This window comes from Ciconia boyciana, chromosome 3, assembly GCF_034638445.1.
Source record: "Ciconia boyciana chromosome 3, ASM3463844v1, whole genome shotgun sequence".
In the NCBI taxonomy this organism is placed as follows: domain Eukaryota; kingdom Metazoa; phylum Chordata; class Aves; order Ciconiiformes; family Ciconiidae; genus Ciconia; species Ciconia boyciana.
This window is the reverse complement of record NC_132936.1, coordinates 45,205,209-45,224,844: the sequence shown is the minus strand read 5'-3', so window position 1 is coordinate 45,224,844 and position 19,636 is coordinate 45,205,209. Positions and strand designations below refer to the sequence as shown.

At 39.5% G+C, this 19,636-nt stretch overlaps 1 protein-coding gene across 6 annotated transcripts in view; it reads left to right on the top strand.

Moving 5' to 3' along the window:
• The window catches only part of GPR63 (G protein-coupled receptor 63), a 50,367-nt gene extending 44,227 nt beyond the window's left edge, over window positions 1–6,140 (top strand). For all 6 annotated transcript variants that reach the window (XM_072855524.1, XM_072855520.1, XM_072855521.1 and 3 more), the window contains one exon: window positions 866–6,140. In XM_072855524.1, the coding sequence (XP_072711625.1) occupies window positions 1,010–2,269 (1,260 nt within the window). In that variant the 5' untranslated portion in view covers window positions 866–1,009 and the 3' untranslated portion in view covers window positions 2,270–6,140. The remainder of the gene's footprint in view (window positions 1–865) is intronic.
• Window positions 6,141–19,636: the final 13,496 nt, after the last annotated feature.

The window sequence follows — 19,636 nt, the reverse complement described above, 5'->3', positions numbered from 1 at the left end:
GACAGTACATGTAAACTATAAAAGGAAATGTTGCATTGTATCAGCATAGTGATGAGGGAGGGAGTTCAGCAGAAAGTCTAAGGATTAGATTTATAGGGAAAAAGAGGGCGCACACGGTTAAATTACATGGGATACCAAGATGAATTAACAAAGACGTGTCTAGACCAGTGAAAGCAGGAAAGCTTGCTGCAGGGGGAAGGGTTGTAGCAACTGAAGAAGAGTTAGTTTCCTGCACCTTGATGTGAATCAGTCACTAAACGCAACAAATTGAGAAATACTTTCATCCTGTGGACAAGTTATGTAATAGTTAATAAGAGGTTAAGATGTTTTACATGTTTTTCCTGAGGCATCTGCTGCTAATGACTGACATGGAACCAAGGATTCTGTATTGTATAGGATAGCTGAGATAGGTAAGCTTTTCAGTGCCTACCAAACAGGCAGATAGGTGACGCTGATACTATTTAAGTTATTTGGAAATGTTATTAAAGTTTCCAGCTGTAGGCAGTTTAAAAACAAAATCATGAAGTTAGTTTAAAAATTATGAGATTTAAATAAACATACTGATTTGATTTATTCACTTTTAATCAGTAAAGTTTGTTTTCAAACACAAAAGTTTTCCAGTCCTGGTTATAGTAGAAAAAAGCTTGGTGGGTTGAGAGTCTTGTACAGTATTGGCAAGACTACAGGAGCAGGATCTATAATATGAGACTCCTGTGACTGGTGCTTAAGTAAATTTTGTCGACCTAAAGTGTAAATATGTATTAAGAATCCTTTTGTCATTAAGGAAAGTGTAGCAATTGTTTGGTTCCCATTGGTTTCAGAGAGTCTTAGTTTGTTTCTTTAAATTTGTTTCTTTCTTTTTCAGATGGAAATACTGATGTGAATTTAAGAACTTTGATGCTTTCAGACGTTGAATTGTGATTTGTTAAATGACCAGGAATAAAATACTGCCTGAACAAGATGAAATGCCTTGAAGACCTTTGGTTCTGCTTTTTTTTCTCCTGAAGCAATGGTTTTCTCAGCAATGTTGACGCTGGCCCGCTCTGGGACCTCAAATGCTACTTTTATTGTTTATGAAAATGCCTATACGAATTTTACCACTCCCCAGTTCTTGCTTCGTAGTGGCACAACACAGCCATTGAGATATAGTTCAGGTGCCGTGCTCACCACTGAGAGGAGTACTTTTCTGGTAAACACTACAGCTATCCTGCCGTCGCAAGAAGTTTTCAGGAGCTTGAGTTTGCCACTCCAGATCATTCTTTCTGCTGCTATGATATTTATCCTATTGGTTTCTTTCCTTGGAAACTTTGTTGTCTGCCTCATGGTCTACCAGAAGGCAGCTATGCGATCTGCAATTAACATCCTCTTAGCAAGCCTGGCTTTTGCAGACATGCTGCTGGCAGTGCTGAACATGCCTTTTGCTCTGATAACAATCATTACCACTCAGTGGATTTTCGGGGATATATTCTGCAGAGTCTCTGCCATGTTCTTCTGGCTTTTTGTCATAGAGGGGGTAGCCATTCTTCTTATTATTAGTATTGACCGATTTCTTATCATAGTTCAGAGGCAAGATAAACTGAACCCTTACCGTGCAAAGATTCTCATTGTGATTTCCTGGGCAGCATCCTTTGTTGTTGCTTTTCCGTTATCAGTAGGGAATCCTAATCTGCAGATACCCTCAAGAGCACCTCAGTGTGTTTTTGGCTACTCTACAAGCCCAGGTTACCGAGCCTATGTGATAGTTATCTTGCTAATTTCTTTTTTTATTCCATTCCTGGTAATGCTGTATTCTTTTATGGGCATACTCAACACCGTCCGTCACAATGCAGTTCGTATCCATAGCCACCCTGATAGCATATGCCTGAGCCAGGCCAGCAAACTTGGTCTCATGAGCTTACAGAGACCTTTTCAGATGAATATTGATATGAGCTTTAAAACTCGTGCCTTCACAACCATCTTGATTTTGTTCCTTGTCTTCATAGTCTGTTGGGCGCCCTTCACCACTTACAGCCTTATTGCCACATTCAACAGCCACTTCTACTACAAGCACAACTTTTTTGAGATAAGCACTTGGCTCCTTTGGCTCTGCTACCTCAAGTCTGCACTGAACCCACTGATTTACTACTGGAGGATTAAGAAGTTTCATGATGCATGCTTGGACTTGATGCCCAAATACTTCAAGTTTTTGCCACAGCTACCTGGCCATACAAGGCGGCGCATTCGACCCAGTGCCATCTATGTGTGTGGGGAGCATCGGTCGGTAGTGTGAAGCTGCGGTTGTTTGACAATGATTGTTATTTTCTGGGATTATTTTTTTTTAGGCTTTAGGTTGAATTTTGTTTTGTTTAATATGGCTTCTTCATTGTGGCCATGTCTTATAACTTGATTAAATTTTCCAGTACTCTCTGTAATTTTGGGAGGAAAGATAGAGGGAGGGAAAGTGATTGGTTATAGTTGGGTTTACTACCAGAACACAATGTAAACAAAATAACAAATGTTACCTCTAGGATTCCATGGAAATCCCTTCTTTTAAATGAAAACTACATTTGTAACATTTTGTCAGGTTTATGCTTACTAGGCCTGCAATTGCATCTAATTGTAGGGACTTTTTATGCTGCTAAGATACGGTATATTTAGTTGGTGTAATTTTTCTGAAAAATGTTGCTGCTGTCTGCCAATATATTAGAGCCAAAAAATCTCATTAGATTACTTCTATTTAATTTTAACAATGTTTCAGAAGTTTTCATGGTGACACTAGAAAACTTTTTTCTTTTTTTTAAATATTTCCATTAATATTTTTGTGCACTTTACAACATTTACTATAGAATTTGTTCATTGGAATATTTTGTTCTGTATCGAAGGGGTATTATTAATTATTATTATTAATTTTTGTTATATTGGTGAATTTCAATGAAAGACCCATGTAAGCTCTAGAAGGGCAATTTATGTTGGTATAGCTACATGTACAGTCATAAATTTGCTGTTTTTCTAACAATTGATCAAAAGTAACATTAACTGCTCAGTTATCAGGGGAGTTGGAAGGAGAAAATGGAAGAATGAAAGGGAAAGAAAGCAATGAAAATACCATGTCCTGAGGTTTAGGCTAACACAAGGTTTAGAAAAATAGAGTTCCATGTGAAAATTGTCACAGGGGGAAGGGGTGGCTGTAGTTGTTACTTCAGGGTATTACAAGCTATCCAAACCTGATGGTATGCCTGAAAACCTATCTGAAATTGTGACTTCTGGCCTACAATTTACACTGTGTTGCTATAATGCTGTTTCTGCTTGCAGCTCATATAAGGCTAGGTGTGCTCAACGCTACTGAAATCATGCTGTCAGGCATTCGTTCAGATAGAATTAGATATAGTAGGGTAAACCAGCAAATAAATAGCACATGAACCATAGTTGAGGCTAGGGCTTGGTCTACATAGTAGTGACTGGGAAAAAAATCCTCAACTTGCTTGTTTTCCAGTTTAAGTATTAGACCAAAGCCATAAACTGGTAATAATGAATAACAACTGGCCAGCAGAGTTTGCTAGGGATGGAAGTTAAATTCCCCTAAATTCCCCTCTGATACTACTTCACACTGATTTTTTCATTGCCCCTTTTCCTCTGTAGTGCCTGCTGCCTCAAGGGTTTACTCTGCTGTTCTCATCTACTAGGCATCAGCTTCTCTCCCTGAAATGCCAAACCACCTTTCTGATTAATGTCAGGCTGTCTTAGTACCTGCCTGGAAAGCAGAAAGGCAAAGGCTTTCCTTGATGATAGCAATCCAGACTCAGTTTATTTTTTTTTATCAGCTAAATAAATATTTAGCTGATGAAAAAGGTAAGGTAAGTGAAATTAAGACTTAGGTTTGGGCTTTGAAGTGAGATTCCCAGTTGCTCTGAGGCTGGGGAAGAATGCCTGCAGAATTTGTGCATCCTTGCAGTGGGCTTTTCGGGGCTGTCTGTGACTGAGTACAGGAGGATTAATGTACAACAAACTTATCAACCAGGGCTAGGGTTTGGGCTTCTCTTGCTTCCATCACTCTTTCAGTACCCCAGAGCATGGGAACCTCTTCATTGTTCTTGTACCCAAGGAGCAAATAATAGCAATTTTATCTATTTCTGCATAAATATTGAACTGAGTGTATGAAGGAAATGCCCTATACTATGTGGATGTCCAGGGACTGCTTGCTTCCTGAGGCCAACTAAACCTTTATACCCCAGATTTTATTTAGGTCTTCAGTGAAGAACTAATTTAACAGTTATCTCTGTTCTTCTCATCGACAACCGTTGGTAAAAGTGTTGGCAATATTTGAATTTTAGAAGTATAAAAGGAACAATTTTGAATTGAGTAATTTCATTTTTCTAAAAAAGCTGCTAGCTGAGGTTGTGGGTTACATGTAAAGGCACCTAGGCAGTGGCGATGTTATTGATGTCTGTGCTTTCCATTCCTTGTCAACTTCACTGATGATGGTATGGATTTTTCTGATCAAAATGACAGGCAGTAAAGGAGTTCTGCTGTAAACCAGAGTGTTTTAGTGTGTCTTTGCGGTATAGCTTTTCTTAATTACATTTACATTGATAGTGGAAGTTTATGACCTGGTTAGTATGGATTTTCTGTTTCAGAGCTGTCATGCCTGTTTATCTCTGAAAGCAGCAAAATTGTGCTTAGAGCTAATGTAATAGAGTGAGAGCATACACTAAGATGTCAGGAACAGGTATTTTTGCTGTCTTCCAGAGCTATAACATAAGAGGTTTGAATGAATGTCATAAAACATGGTAAGTCAAGAAGAAAAGAAGACGAGTAATACAGGAAAGTTAGTGAAATTGCATTCTGGAAGAGGGAGGGGAAAACATTTTGTAGGTATTTCATAATCTCTGATCAGTACTGTCTGTCAAGTAGAAATTGCAAACATCAAAGAAAGTTAATTTGTCTTGATAATTTAGTGTTTGTTTACACTGACTGTAACAGGGTTTCTGCTCAGAGCTGCATCCACTTATACTTGGAGAAAGGAAACCCAAATAGTGTGGCCCAAATTCAGAGGTGACTTACATGGTGACGCAGTGTTCACACATACCAGTTTTAGAGGTGATCAGAGCACACAGTGAACAAAAGGGTGTTCAAAAAAAGAAACAAGGTGGCATAGAAGCATCCCCAGGGTAATTATGTGTTTACAGAACCATTTGGGCTATTGTGTCTAATACACTGTCTTTAGAGCAGTGCCTTGATAATTACAGCTGAAGTCCTAGGACCAAGTTGAAGACTGCTAAACTGCTCAGTCTTGCTGTCTGTGATCCTGCCAAGATCAGTGTAACCTTGCTAACATTTGTAATGTTAAAACACATACGCGTTGGCAGGATTGAGGCTACTGAGGCATTTTAGTGGGCTTGACCTTGACCAAGACCAAGGATTTTAAAAACTGAAATTGATCCTTCTTGATTCTACTGCGGAATTATAATTTTCTTCCTCTCCAGAAATGATAGTTGTTACTAAACTGTATTCCCTCATGTTACATTTTCAGAAATCTTTGGTATGGAGGATTGAAATGAATGTATTTTGAATTACGTTACAGTTTAATTCATTCTGTCAAAGCATGCTGCTTACACGAGTCTCATTTGTACAAATCTATTGCTGAAATGATTCTTTTGTACTCAAAGTTGTGTATTTTTGACATTTCTTGTTACTCATGTAAAAATATTTATGTATATAGAGAAGAAAATTGTTTTGCCTCTTATTGCTTTCTGTTACTATTTTTTTCACTTGTATGCTTAATGCTTTCATATTTTCTTTTATTTGGGCATATGCATAAACAACTGCAAGATTTCAGTGGTCTTTCTGCAACTGTTTGAGATTTTTAATTCTCAAATCATTCAACAATGCCCTCCTTGAAAGAGATTTTGATTTATTTTTGTGTGAAAAATAAAAATTCAGAGCACAAGTTTGTTGTGGTTGGAAGGGTGAGGAATTTCTTAACTCCAGTTTTCCAGGAACCACAACTTTGCCATTATGAACTGGTTTGATCTTTTTTTGAGGAGTTGTCATTTTCTGATGTGAAGAAACCTTGAATTACTGTTTTAACACAAGCTGTTAAGTAGAATGGCATTTTCTTTTCTGTACATATTACACCTGTGAAAATACCAGGGGGGGGGGGAAGAAAAAATAAACATGAACATTCTCCAAAAAGGTAGCAAAAGTCTACAGAATTGCTCAATCTTTGTGCATTCACTGGCTTCCTGGATTTAATGCCCAAGTTCATAGTTTCAAACACTTTATTTTAGCTGTATATTAAATAACAAAGATTGTTTGCCTGACTTAGATAGTTTTGTTTAAGCCAAAATGTTTCTTGTCTAAAGAATTTACAGACGTTGGGGTAGAGATGTGTCAATATATCTAAAACAAATGAAATAATATCCAGCAAAAGAAAAAAAAGCCTAAAAAGAAAATAACTTTCCTAAAAATTCTACCTGAACTGCGTGTACTACCTTTCAGCTAGGACTGAGTAATTAAGATCATCTTACTGTGCAATAAATAAAACAGGCAGTGGTACTGCATGGCATGATTCATTTCAACACAAGACAGTGACCTTTATGATTCAAGTGCTGCGTGTTTATATGTGATGGATTATTCCCCATATTAGTAGAATGAAAAATGTTTAGCATCTTGGCTATTTTGGGGAAATTTTTCAGCTTGCTAATGATTTAGCAGAAATTCTGCTGGAGTAATTTTTTTAAATGATAGAGTCAAGCTGTGTCCCTAAAGAATGCCTGAGGGGGATGGGTATTTCCAGTTGCTTGGGAAGGGCCTTGCTTAGCTGCCCACATGCCTAATTTTGAGTCTTCTTCCTCGTACCTCCACAACAAACACGTCTTCCTTCTCCTCTCCTGGTCTCCTCCACCTCCCCGAGGTAGCACGTTCTGTGCTGCTGCGTTGCAGCAGGCATGTGGTGGCAGGAGGAGGAGGTGCCTGGAGAAGCTGTGGAGCCAGCAAGCACCTAGTGCCGCTCCCTCCCATCTTGAGTACAGTTTGGACCATCTGTGACGGGTAGAGGGTGAGTTTTACCACCTTTGGTTATAAGATTAGGGCTGTGAGGGAAGAGCTGTTACAGGAGCATGTATATTTGCCTCTTGAGCTAGTGCTGGATTCTGGTTTTGTCCCCAGTAGTGTTACAGGTTTTATTCCACTCCTGTCTTTTGGCAGCTGGGCTACAACAGTCTATAGCCATCCCTTAGAATCCCTTAGCTGATTTGTGTCTGTGAGTGCCCTGGGCACAGGACCTGCTGGTGAGCATCCACCAGAACAAAAGTTCCTACAGCTTTCTCCCAAACAAAAATGGCATTCATGAAGACAATCACAACTCAGCTCAGATACGAGGGGGAAGAGCCGTAAGTTGTTGGCTGCACCGTGTGATGGAAGAAAATGTGAGTTGTAATGGGTGATACTTACGTGCCCCTTACAGAGCTGATTTTTGTTTTTAAAATGGAAGTTATGGATATTTTGTGCACAGAATATTGGGTTGTGTTCAGCTTTATTGTGTGACACTGAATGCAGCTTGGTATAAAATCACTAACAGTACTGCAAATAAGTGGCATAGTATTCATAAATATCAAAGCAGAACTCATTCCTGTTTTATTTTATTGTCCTGTCTAGCTAACCAGCTTTGCTGGTGTGTGGGTGCAGAATGTAGCAATAGTGAGACATACTCCTTGTTTAATTGGTGCTCTGCCTTAAATAGATTACTGCAATTCAAACCTCTGTGTTTGACCTGAAATAAAATTAAGCCTGTTCACCAACAAGAATAGGAGTTCCACTAACACTGCCCTGTCTGTTGAAAGAGAAGGTCTAGTGAAATAAATGACAATAATGCCTCCAAGAGTCAGTTAATCTCATCTCCAAAGGCGATGTAATCACTGCTGTGATAAATTTAACAGTGTCTCCTTTTGATTTACTGGGCCTAGGCTCTGTGTCAAAGACAGAGGGGAGATTTTAGTGGCTGAGGGTATTGTCTAAACACCTGGGACGGCAAGAGGGAGCCACTGAAGCTTACAGGAAAATCTCAGTGCTACAGTACAGTTTAAGTCCTGCTGTTCTTCAGGGTGTCAGTGCTGTCTTTTTCTGAAAAAGTGTTTTAAGGGAAGAGAGATGAAGCGGCATGTCTTCCATCATCTCTTGCTTCTTTACTGGCACTTTAACTGTGAGAATAGTAATTTTGAATTTGGTTCCCTGGACTTGGATTTCCTTCCCTTCCTCACTGGAGATCTGAAGCCATCATGTATCAGCCTGTATACTGCAGTGTGTTCTAGAGGAGATGGGAGATACCGTCAGTCCCTCCTGTGGACTCTTTCACACTTCATACTCCTTGGGCCAGAGAGAAAGAGTGAGTGTACTCACAAGAAAGTGGGAGGCTGTGCTCCAGCCACCAGTGGATACAAGGTGGTGTAGAGTTTCACAGGCTGTTGGGAGAGCAACAGTAGAAGCCAGGTTCTCCCTATCACATGCAGTAACTAGCCCAGCCCAGGTTCCTGTCTTTTCCAGTGAATATTTAATTATTCTGTTCAAAGTGAAACAGCTTTTACAGGAAGGAGTGAGAGTGCCCTTTCTGTTCTTACCTCAGATTAGGTAATAATCCACTGATTAAAGCATTCAGAAGAGACTGTTTAAAATCCTCTGGGATCCTAAGAGGAACTGAAATCATATCTTCTTCCTAAATATATTCTCCACTGAATTATTAGGTTAAGGGAGTGGTGTACCAAGACTTTTGGCTTAGTTTATGGGGGTTTTGCAGCCTTAGCTGTTGGTTGAGGTCTGAAAATGCCTATGGATGGACTTTCTCATGTGACATAGATAATCTAAAGCCTATTTTGTAAATTCTAGTTTGAGATGGGCATTGCACTGTTCACTGCTGTTAGTGCTGCAGCACTTCTGGACATATGCAGAAGCAGATGTATATGATGGGATACATCTGTGGTCTTTTAGCTAGCTATAGCATAGACAGCTCCACTGATCACTTGAGGCTCCTCTGCAGTCAGTGGAGATGAGTGGATTTTTTCAGGTATGAAAGTTTACCATCCAAAAAGAGTGAGAGAAACAGCCCAGAAAAGCTGGTGTCTCTCCACTGGTTAAGAAGGAAACCTGGAGTGTTGAGAGGTACATGTTCTCAGTTGGTCAGATTAATGTCACCCCAAATCATTTAAGGAATCTTAATGTCGGAAACTTGGGCACCTATGAACCTTTGGGTCAAATGCGGATGAACAGGGCTTTAAGGCTCTACCTTTTGACTTTTTCTAAAGTGTCTGAATCTACCTGTAATCCTTTTTGTGACTTCTGGTGATAACTGCACTGGAAAAATGATTGTGTATTTTAGAACTTGATTCAGTTTCTCCTTTGCTCCTTTGTAGACAAGAGGCACGAGATACCTGCACTTTTAACCATGGTGTGGATTTTCTCTTGCAAAAGTAAATTGGCCTCAGTTTGGTCCAATTTTTCTGAAGGAATTAGCTTCTGTATGAGAGCTTCTTAGCACTTTGCTTCTGTGTGAGAGCTTCTACACAGGGATTTAGCGTTGCTCGACTAGAATGCTTTACCTTCGTACCCTGAATTACTTGGTCTTTGATTTCTCATGTTCAGGCATAGACAGGTCTTTGTAAAGTCACTCCTAAAATTACCCAGCCTTCTAGCATGATTTTTAAAGTACTGGTAATTATTCAATTTCTGTTATTTCACATTTAGAAATCCAGAATACATCATTCCATAGACTGAGCTGCTCTCCTATCTATTTTGTTAGACTAGATAGAGGGAACAACGTGAGACTTATAAGAGTAAATGGAAAGTAAGAAAGAAGCCTAGGGACTCACTTGAGGGGGGCTGACTTTGCAGCCTACTAATTCGGGCAAGTCGGAAGCCTCAAAGACGGTCCTAACTGCCTATCTGATTTCAGCTTTTGTTCAGTCGTTACCTGATGTGAAAAGCATCAGCAACCCCATAAATGGAGGTGGGAGCTGAGGCGTCAAGTGTCCTGGTCTCCAGGCACCAGAATCTCGCTCATTCCTGTGCACTCTTCTGGCCCCACAAAGCTTTCGCTGCTTCTTGCACCGTGTTGTGGCTACCAGGTAGGTGGTAGGAGAGGCAGTCACACCTCACTTTGCCTCATCAGCAGCATATGCTAATCATCAGGCTGAGAGATTGGTCCTCTTCCACGTGGCTGTGTTTTAAAGGAGATGGGTTCTTTTTAGTTAGGTACCTGCCTTCCTCCAAATGAAATGGAGATGTAGGATTTCAGGTGGGTGCAGTGGGGGATGGAAGCCAGGACTTCAGCAGGAAGATGTCAGTCCTGCCAGGCATTTCTACTGAGTGGCTCCGTGCAGCTGCTTTCCTGTTGTGTGGATGACCTGGGACAGCCTGCAGAGGTGGCTGACTTCTCCGCTCACAGTGCAGAGGATGTGGGTCCCTATCTCTGACCCTCTGAATGGGAGTCTGCAGCTCCTCTGGTGCCTCTCTGCTCGTTAACGCCTCTTCCTTACCATGCAACAGGAGTTCTTTTAACTAAAGCAGGTCTCTAAGAAAAAAGAAAAATTCAAAAAGCATTTTATATTTGACTTTTTTTTTTTGAGGTGCTTTTGTTAGGACAATAATTAATTTCTGTGACTTATATTACACAGGAGGCTAGACTATATGACCCCAGTAATTCTTTCTGGCTTTATTCTGTATGAGAGGCTGTTTCCACTTACATCAAACTTCACTTTATTAGTGCCATTGTCAAGGTGAGCCTGGGTATTGGTAGAAGGAATCTTGAACATTATTTAAGGGGTACAAAGAAATGGCTCTTTCAAGAGCATTACTAACCTTTGTAATTCATCTTAGTTCAGCATTGGTGGTACTTGATTCTGGAAGGCTGACTTTTCTAATCAACTTTCTCAGAGGAATTCATTATCTGAAAACCTGTGACTAATGAAAGATGTTTTGTTCTTTTGAAGTTCAAGCTAATTTCCATGAAGGTTACTATTACTAAGCAACAGATTCTGTGGAGTGTCTCCTGAGGGGCTGAAACTACAGTACGTACAAAAGTAAAGCAAAACACAGTGGAAAAAATGATTAAATATTGTCCCCAGACAGAGAGGCCACAAATAGTACCATGTACAGGGTCTGTTTTGGAGTCTCCTTCCTTGAAAGCTGTTGTTTGACCAATGGAAAAACTCCCACGGGAGCTAAAGATCAGCATAAACCATATCACTGTCTACTGTCAATGTAAAACAAGATTCATCCTCTCCTCAAATGTAGAGATACGCCCCAGCATGACCAAGGGAAACAAAAGTCCCAAATGTAATTCAGCATACTCAGTTCTTCTGAGAAGAGCAATCAGCTGTAATATATGGTAGCCATATTAAAAGAAGAATGGTTATTTTAGTTGTGAGGACAGAGTGAAATGAAATACAGGAGTGCTTTCTTAAGTCACAAAAGGTGGTGTCATCTTTTCCCCTATGCAGCTTTGTGTCAGAGTAGAAATATATATTTGCAGCTTGCTTAAGTAAAAAAACCACACCTGGCTCTTCAGCTTTTTGAGGATAGAGATTTCACTCTGTCCTCTTACTTTGGCTTTCTCCACTGGCTTTGCTAAATACAAGGTACAAATTATAGAGGATAAAGGAAAAAAAAACCCCAAACCCACAATTACTTTCAATAATCTTTTGAATGTTTGAGTGAGTTCCTTTGGTCTTGTCCTTTTTCTTTTTGTGTTCAGTTTGGGTAACTGTTTAAGTGATGCAGTTTTCTAGCATAAAATTTGCATGAGGTGAATTTCAATGTTTGTTCAATAGAGTTTATAAACTTTACAGCAATAAAAATACCAATATCATACAGCTTAACTCACTAATCATGGTATGTGTAGGGTATGTACAATCCGGAAATAAATAAAATGTTCTAAATATTTTAATTAAATAATAAACATATCTGGTCATGAATGTCAGACTCCCAAAGGTAAGGATAGAACATCCAAAATCATTGTTAGCATAGAAATCTCCCTACCCCTCCAAATATTTTTTATTTGCTCTGATCATTCCAGTCACAGTTTCTTTTTAACACAGTTTTGGGTTTTTTTTCCCAAATATACATATCTTCTGACACTGCAAAGGAAAGATGTATTATTTTCCCAATTTTTATAAAATGAGAAATGAGGCACAAGAGACATTAGTTTTAAAAAAAAAGAATAAGTAAACAGAATCTCTAGTCAGATGCTTCCCTGTCCCTGGAGGTACTAAGGGTCGGCAGGTGTCTACACTCCCAAGCTACATGAGGTCTGTTCTTTGGGCAAACCCAGAAGCAGCTGTGTCCTCATCTTGCCGTGCTGTAGGTGCCTTAGTCACACCAAAGGCCTGTCAGTGTCCAGGCATTTAATGCAACTCTTGTCTGCAGAGCTAATACAGTAATCTCATGCCCACCCTATTCCTCAAGAACCCAGGACTTTAATAAAACACATGTATTCCGTAAACAAGGACTTGAATTTAGGTCTCTCCTCTTCTAGAGAAAGCCTCTATAGCCATCGCACCTGGTACAATAACTGTTTATGGACTAATGAGTATCTCAGTGCTATGCAGTGAATATCTTAGCACTGGCCAGTACTGCCCCAGGAATACTCTGCAGCTCGTGGTTGGGAGGTTGTTCTGGGAGATGCCCTATCACGTGAGAACGATGATGCCACCGTGAAGCGCTATCTCAATACTCAAACAGATAAATAATTTGAAAATAGAATTGGACTGACCTGGACTTGCAGATAAGGATTATGTTCAACTTCAGGTCTATACTCAGTCCAGACCTCAAGTGGCTCAGACCTTTTCCAGCACACACTATATCTTGAACATAAATTTTGCATGTTTTTTTTTTTTTTTCCCAGGTGACTGATTCTGAATGTTAAACCTTACCCAATTTAAAGGGATCTAGCTTTTAGAAAGGCAATTGACCCATTTTTTTAGAATCAGTTTCCCCATGACTTCTCAGCCAGGGTAAATGAAGTAAAAATAGTGGGGAAAAAAATGCCTGAACCCCTTGTATCTGAACCCCTCGTATCTCTCCCATCCAGAGCTGTGTAGGAACTTTGCAGCTCAGTTTAAAGATCACCACTGTCTCTGTTGGATCTGCTTACGTTGCATGCATCAAGTGACTGGATGGCTTTTAAAAATTAATGTGCCGTCAGAAATAGGTTCTCTTCTTTAATTATATCCTCATTTTATGTTGCAAGCTCTAAATCATTTTAAGCAGAGGTTTGGATAAATTGCAGGAAGTCTGATTAATTGATTACAGAAAGTATTGCTTTCAGTCTTGCAGCAATTAAGATTTTAGTGTTGCCATAGGTCAATTACATATCTGGACTGATGCTTTTATTTCAGGGATTTGAGTTATAAACCTTCAGAAAATTACTGGGTTTTAAAACTTTGATACTAGCACTACTTTAAAATTTTGTGTTAGATTGACATAGAGCAGTTATTGTTTGTAATGGCTTCAGTACATTTGGTTACATCTCAAACAAAGGAACAAAGATAAGTTGAACAAAGAGAGATATGTGGTTATTGTAGGAGAAGGTGTATAAAAACATGTATTGTCTGTAAACTGGGAAACCAGGATTCCTTAGTTCTGTTACTGGTGGAGTAATTCGTATTATTCTCAAGAATAATATGGCATGGGAAATTTCAGGTTATATTTCTGCAGTAGGTCTGAGCAGGCAGAGGTCCACAATCAGGTGCGACAAAGTGAAGATGCCAGAAAAATCTGGAGAAAAATCTGAGTCGCAACGTTCAGATCCCATATGTGAAACTCTTGTATTGGGTTGAGGTGGACTGAAATTGTTCAGAGGTAGAGCTTGTCAAAGCCTACATTTCCTTTCTGTGGGAAATGCCAGCAGTTTGATGGTGCTTTAATTTTGATTCAAAAGGCAAGTTAGAGATTTCAAAATTCTCTCTGCAAACAAAGAAACAATTCCTTTAGAAAAGCAGAAGGCTTCTGTTTTGATACTTCTTCAACAAAATGCTACTGTGTATCTCTGTTCCAGAGGCTCCCCGACTATCTAGGATCCCAGGCAACCTCCAGAGAGTCAGACCAGGGTGTGGAGATGTCTCATTGTGAGAAGGAGCATCAGGAGGCTTAAACTCTTAAACTACCAACTCCCTAAATGCTTTTAGGGTCTCTGCTGCAAAGCCCTAGCCAAGCAGTCAAATCCCAGGTAAGCTGGGGCTCCAGAGACATGAGGCCTTTTCCCTGTGTACCAGGGAAGCCGGAGACCCAATATCCTTAGCCTCACAGTGCCTTGCATCAGGGCCACCTAAAGCTGCAGACGCTGGACACCGCAGGTCGCCTAGCCCTGGACATAGTGAGGGAGCCGTGGAGCTGCAGGCTTCGAGACAATGTCTGCACTGCTAAATGGGCCAGGGCATAGTTGAGACAACACGGTTGAACACAATCCTTGCTGTTAAATATTTAACATGCTTAATTTTTCATGGGCCAATAAGCCTTCTCGCAGGTTAGTACAGCTCAGGGTCCATGCCATTTAACAATTCAGGTATAGAGATTACATTTTAAAGGGAGACCTTAACTGGGTGAATGTGTGCTGAGCCATGCCATTTGGTGTGAGAGAGAAATCCCTGGCTTGTTTCATTTGCTTGTTTCATTCCTAATGTAAGCAGGGATTTAAGAATTCCTGCTAATGCCCACCGGCTAGGGCAAGTTCTCACCTGCCAGTCCTTGAAACAGGGGGAAGCATTTCAATTTTTCATCCACTTACTGATCTATTTGCAGCTTATCCATCAACATTTGAAGGCATGATATGCAGAAACTATGTTCTTAAAAGAATCATGTACATAACATAGTTATTTTCCCCTAAGGAATCATAGAGCATTTGAAAAACTACCTTTTCTCTAAGGTGTATATTACCTGTCATATGTTTTAATACAAATAATATGTATTTAGAAAGGATGGCTTACAAGCATGATTAGAAAAGATACTCATCTTGCTTATGTCTTTAAAGTATTCATTCCAGGTCATTCTATAGTACCTCAGTCAATTTTTGTGTGCTACTGGTGTTACATGAAAAACATCTTGGATATGTTTCAGGTGTTTAAAATTTATTGGACTCTATCCCATATCTTCACTTCCAAAGCTGGACCACCTTCATTACAGGGGGCCAATTTTTGCTCTCATTATAGCAATTGTAAATGTGAAATAAATCCATTCATTTCAATACGGTTGCTCACAAGAGACTTTGTAATATAATCCTGCAGTATTTGGCTCTACCAGATCAGTACAGAACAGATCTCTGAAGGAGAAAGAGATTAAATTAAAATGCTATTTAAAATTAATATTAGAATTGCATGATTTGTGTCTGTTGTTCCAAGTGCTCTCATTTTGAAGTCTGCGGTAGGAGCAAACTCTGTGCATTCAGTTGAAGAGCAGATATGCGTTAGGTTTTTTCTGGGCTTTTGCAGACACCATATTAAAGGTATGAAACTCTCCTTTGTCCAGAATTAAATATTTTTTTTGGATGAGTGTACTTTTGGGAGGGACTTATCATGTGTGTATGTGTACTTACTTGTCATTGTCATCATCGTCATCATCGTTATCGTCATCCATGTATGCTTGCAGACCCATCCACACAAAGCTCCATGTAATGAATGCTATAATTTGGAATTGGTCTTCACAGATAGATACAACCACAGCAGAAAAGGGAAGGCTCTGCTGCTACGCATTTCTTACTGCATTTCAGATATGTAAAAATAATGACAATGGGATGACTGTAGCCCTTTGTACTGATCTTCCTCCCTGTTGGAGCGGCAAAAGACAAAGCTGTCATTTGTGGTGCTGGAAAATGTATATCTTGTCCCCAACAAGGTGGTACCATTTTCAAATGACCTGGTTTGCAAAACTCTACTTATCTGGGGGTGGAGGGTGAAGCAGTCTTAATCATTATATCATATCAATCATTATCACATAATATCATGATACAGGCACTGCTCTTTCAGCCCCTAGAGCCAGTCTTCTGATTGAAGGCTGACCTAGACAGAGGGGGAAAACCAAGCATGTTTACAATATAAACCTGTGGAAATATTGCAGACAAGGAAGTATGATGGCTCTTGTAAAGCACCAAGCCCTTGTATTTGCAATGCATTAGTGACCTATATGTCATTTTTCTTATCCAGAATTCATTCAAATTGCTTAGCGAGCAAGTCTTGAGAAATCAAATTTTGACATTTTTTCCAATGAACTTATCCAAGCCAGTGGCATTTTAATTTAACTTATTTCCAGTTAGGGATATTTAATCATAGTCTTCCATATGAGCCGTGCCTTAAATGATAAGATACCCTGCTGAGCTCATAGTGCAATAGAAAACTTTGGTTTACTTGACTCAAAACAAATTTGTGTGTGTGTATAGTAAAATCTGGTTTTATATTGCTTCTCTGACCCTTTCATTCAATACTAGTAATGCAATCAATCACTGCAAATGCAGAGGAAGTGCAATTATGGCTTAGGCAGTACGGTGCTTAAACCTCTGAAAAAACCCTCTATTTTCTAAACTATATTCTGTCAGAATATGCAGTTGCCCAGACTTTCATACTATTCCCTAATATTCACCTGCATCTGAGGAATTAGTTTAAATGTGTTTGCCAGAAATTGAGATTATTGTCTTTCAAGGGAATATTAAAAATAGCAAATGTGTGAGTTTTTTACCTAGATGATCTCGTATAGTACAAGGACTGTGGCAGTCTCTCTCTGGCTGTTCATTCACTCCTGTCCCACTAAAAGAGTTGCATGGCTATGTGGCCTGAAACCTCTTCCAGCTGAAGAAATAATTGGAGACATATATTGCTATGAAATATCCTCGTGTGAAAGTAATACAGAGGATGCTTCATTTTGAGAACAATAGCCTATTGCTTCTAGTTTCTATATATTATACCCTGAGATGTTTTAAAGAAAAGGCAGTCTAGCTCCAGTAGGGATTAGGAGCTGGGAAACATCCACCACTGTGCAACCTGCAGGAGCTATATCCTCTTCTACCACGCTGAAACATCCGTTTAACAAGGCAATGAATTGAGCTTGGGTTTTTTTGTTTGTTTGTTTCTACTCAATATGGGCTGGTGGGTTTTAAAGAAAACAGGCTCGATGTTTCTTAATGTTCTTGGTGTCAGTGTTGTGGATCAGCGTGATGTTGCGTGGGTTTTCTATGTCTTATAGTGAAATGCACGTTGCTTTAACAGGTTTGTATTTGAAAGGTGATAATGGGACCCATTATGGTTGCCTGAACATAACTACACTTGAAGATCACTTTGTGTCTCCTTTCTGTAACAGTAATGTGAGAAACAAAAGGAACAGTAAAACGGTACTTTGTTACTGCACTTACCTGCTTGGTACATGTCTTTTAATGGCATTTGCTTTGAATTCTGTCAAGAATAAGCTGTAACTATTTGTCAGCTTTTCAAAAGCGATGGAAGTCTAGCAGAGCGAGGCAAATTAATGCATCTTCAGTTGCAATTTTTTTTCTGGATTCTAAGAAGTATCAGGTAGTTACTGTATTAGAGATTCGTTTTACCTAACTTTCTATCTAAGCTCTTTCTAACTTATCTAATCTAAGCTACTCCCATGTGCTCTCTAAGTACCTTCAGGTAGCGAATCAACCCTTCTATCCAAGAAACTTATTTTAGGAGGACGAGTCATTCTCCAGGAATGCCCACCTGCTTCCAGTGACTCTAGAGGAGGGCAAGCTTACACTGGGAGGCTAACTTTTGTAGCTCTAAAGTGTGGTAAGATGAAGCTCATTTTTTCCTTCCCTTTCCAGATGTGACTTCTTTATTACCATGGTCATGTTTGTTTTAAAAAGAGAGCAGCACAGAATTACACCATGATTATTCCATGGCACTTATTCTATAGTTTAACTGAATCAAATCCTACGTGGGCAGGGAAATGAAGTATCTCATATGGTATTCCTGCTGTGTTTTGAATATGTGCAACAATCCTCTCTACTCAGAGGTATAAAGAGGTGGTAGATTGCTTTAGTTCAAATTTTGACTGGCCAGTGTTGTCTCATCTTGCTTCTTCCTTGCTTCTGGTTAAGTTGTGACCAGCAGAAAGAATGAGCACCTTGTTCCTCTCCTGTATGACATTACTTAAAGCTCGCAGATTACCCCAAGTTTTTTAGATGATAGTTCTCAGACTCTGCAGTGTGATTCTTATGAAAGGCCCTGCAGGCACTCACCCTCACCCTTTTGCCAGGACTCATCGCATTTTACTTTCTTCCAGTAACTTGCTCCATTAATTTTGCCTGCAGCTAACTTACTGCATGTTTGCATTATTATCATAAGATTTTGACTTTCAAATGTTAAAAAAATAAGTCAAAACTTTTTTTGAGGCAGATATTCCAGTCAGATTATTATTATTAATGTTGCTACCATCAAATTCTGAATGTACTACTTGTATTGTTAAGGTTATTTAGTTACTTTTAGACCGTTTTATACCACTCCCTGTTATCTTACAAGTATATGATATTATTTTGGCTATTTTTTAAAAATTAATAATACAAAATACAGCACAAAGAAAAGCTTATCTAAAGGTTTTTCTTTTAGCTCCAAGCTGTGTCCAGCAGCATTTCTCTCTTTCATCCATCCTCTCCGAGGATATTTTTAATACCTTCAGTAAATTAGCCTTTCAATTCCACCTACAGAGAATTGTCCTCACAGTCTGGGACCTAAATATAGGTACAACACAGCTTGTAATGTACTGTGGTACATGATTACTGTAATAGTTACTGTAACGTACTATGGGACTGTGGTACACAGTCCAGGTTACTTTAACCTAGTGCTGCATTAAATAGGCAAAAGAAATACTGTCAAATGTCATAGCATATGGTGTTATTCCCAGCAAGTCTGTGGGCTAGGCGAGATGAATTTCTAAGAGCTCTTTCCAAGCTTTAACAAGCTGCCACCAACACTGGTGCCAATCGCTGTTCACGTTTGCAGTCTCATCAGAAGGGTTTTCTGCAAGGTCTGTCTGGAGCACTGAGCTGGTTCTTCGTCTGTTTGTTACAGGTTGAAATGGGGGTCACTGACCGGGCAGGAACTTCTTACTTGCTAGAGATGCCAAAGGGCTAACCTTTTTTAGCCCCTGCAAGAACTGGTAAATTTGTTTGAAAACTCTTGGAGCTGCAAAAAGACAACTTTTTTAAAAACCACTTGTGCATAAGGAGAAGGTTTCTGATCTGAGCAAAGGTAAAGGTGAAGATGGACAGAAATACAGACAAATATTATGTTATCCTGTTATATGGGAGAATCACAATAGAAAGGGTTACTGTGTTTCTGTGGACACAGTCCTGTTAATGAATGTGAGCCATGGGAATGTGTAGACGAACTCATTTGTGCTCAGATATTGCTGCCTAACTCCCACTAAAGCCAACAAAGTCACACAGCTAAATTCATACCCCCACTGCAGGAATGCAGTGAGGAAAGCTTTGCTAAATTCCTAAATTCCATAAGCTAAATTTTGCTAAATTCCATAAGCAAGCTGTTACATCTGAATAAAATCCTCGCCAGCCCCACATCCAGGGCCTGCTGTACATCCAGGGGGAGAGAAAAAAAGAAGGGTATCTGCGGTAAGGCAACGGACTGTGTCAGTGAAATAGTCA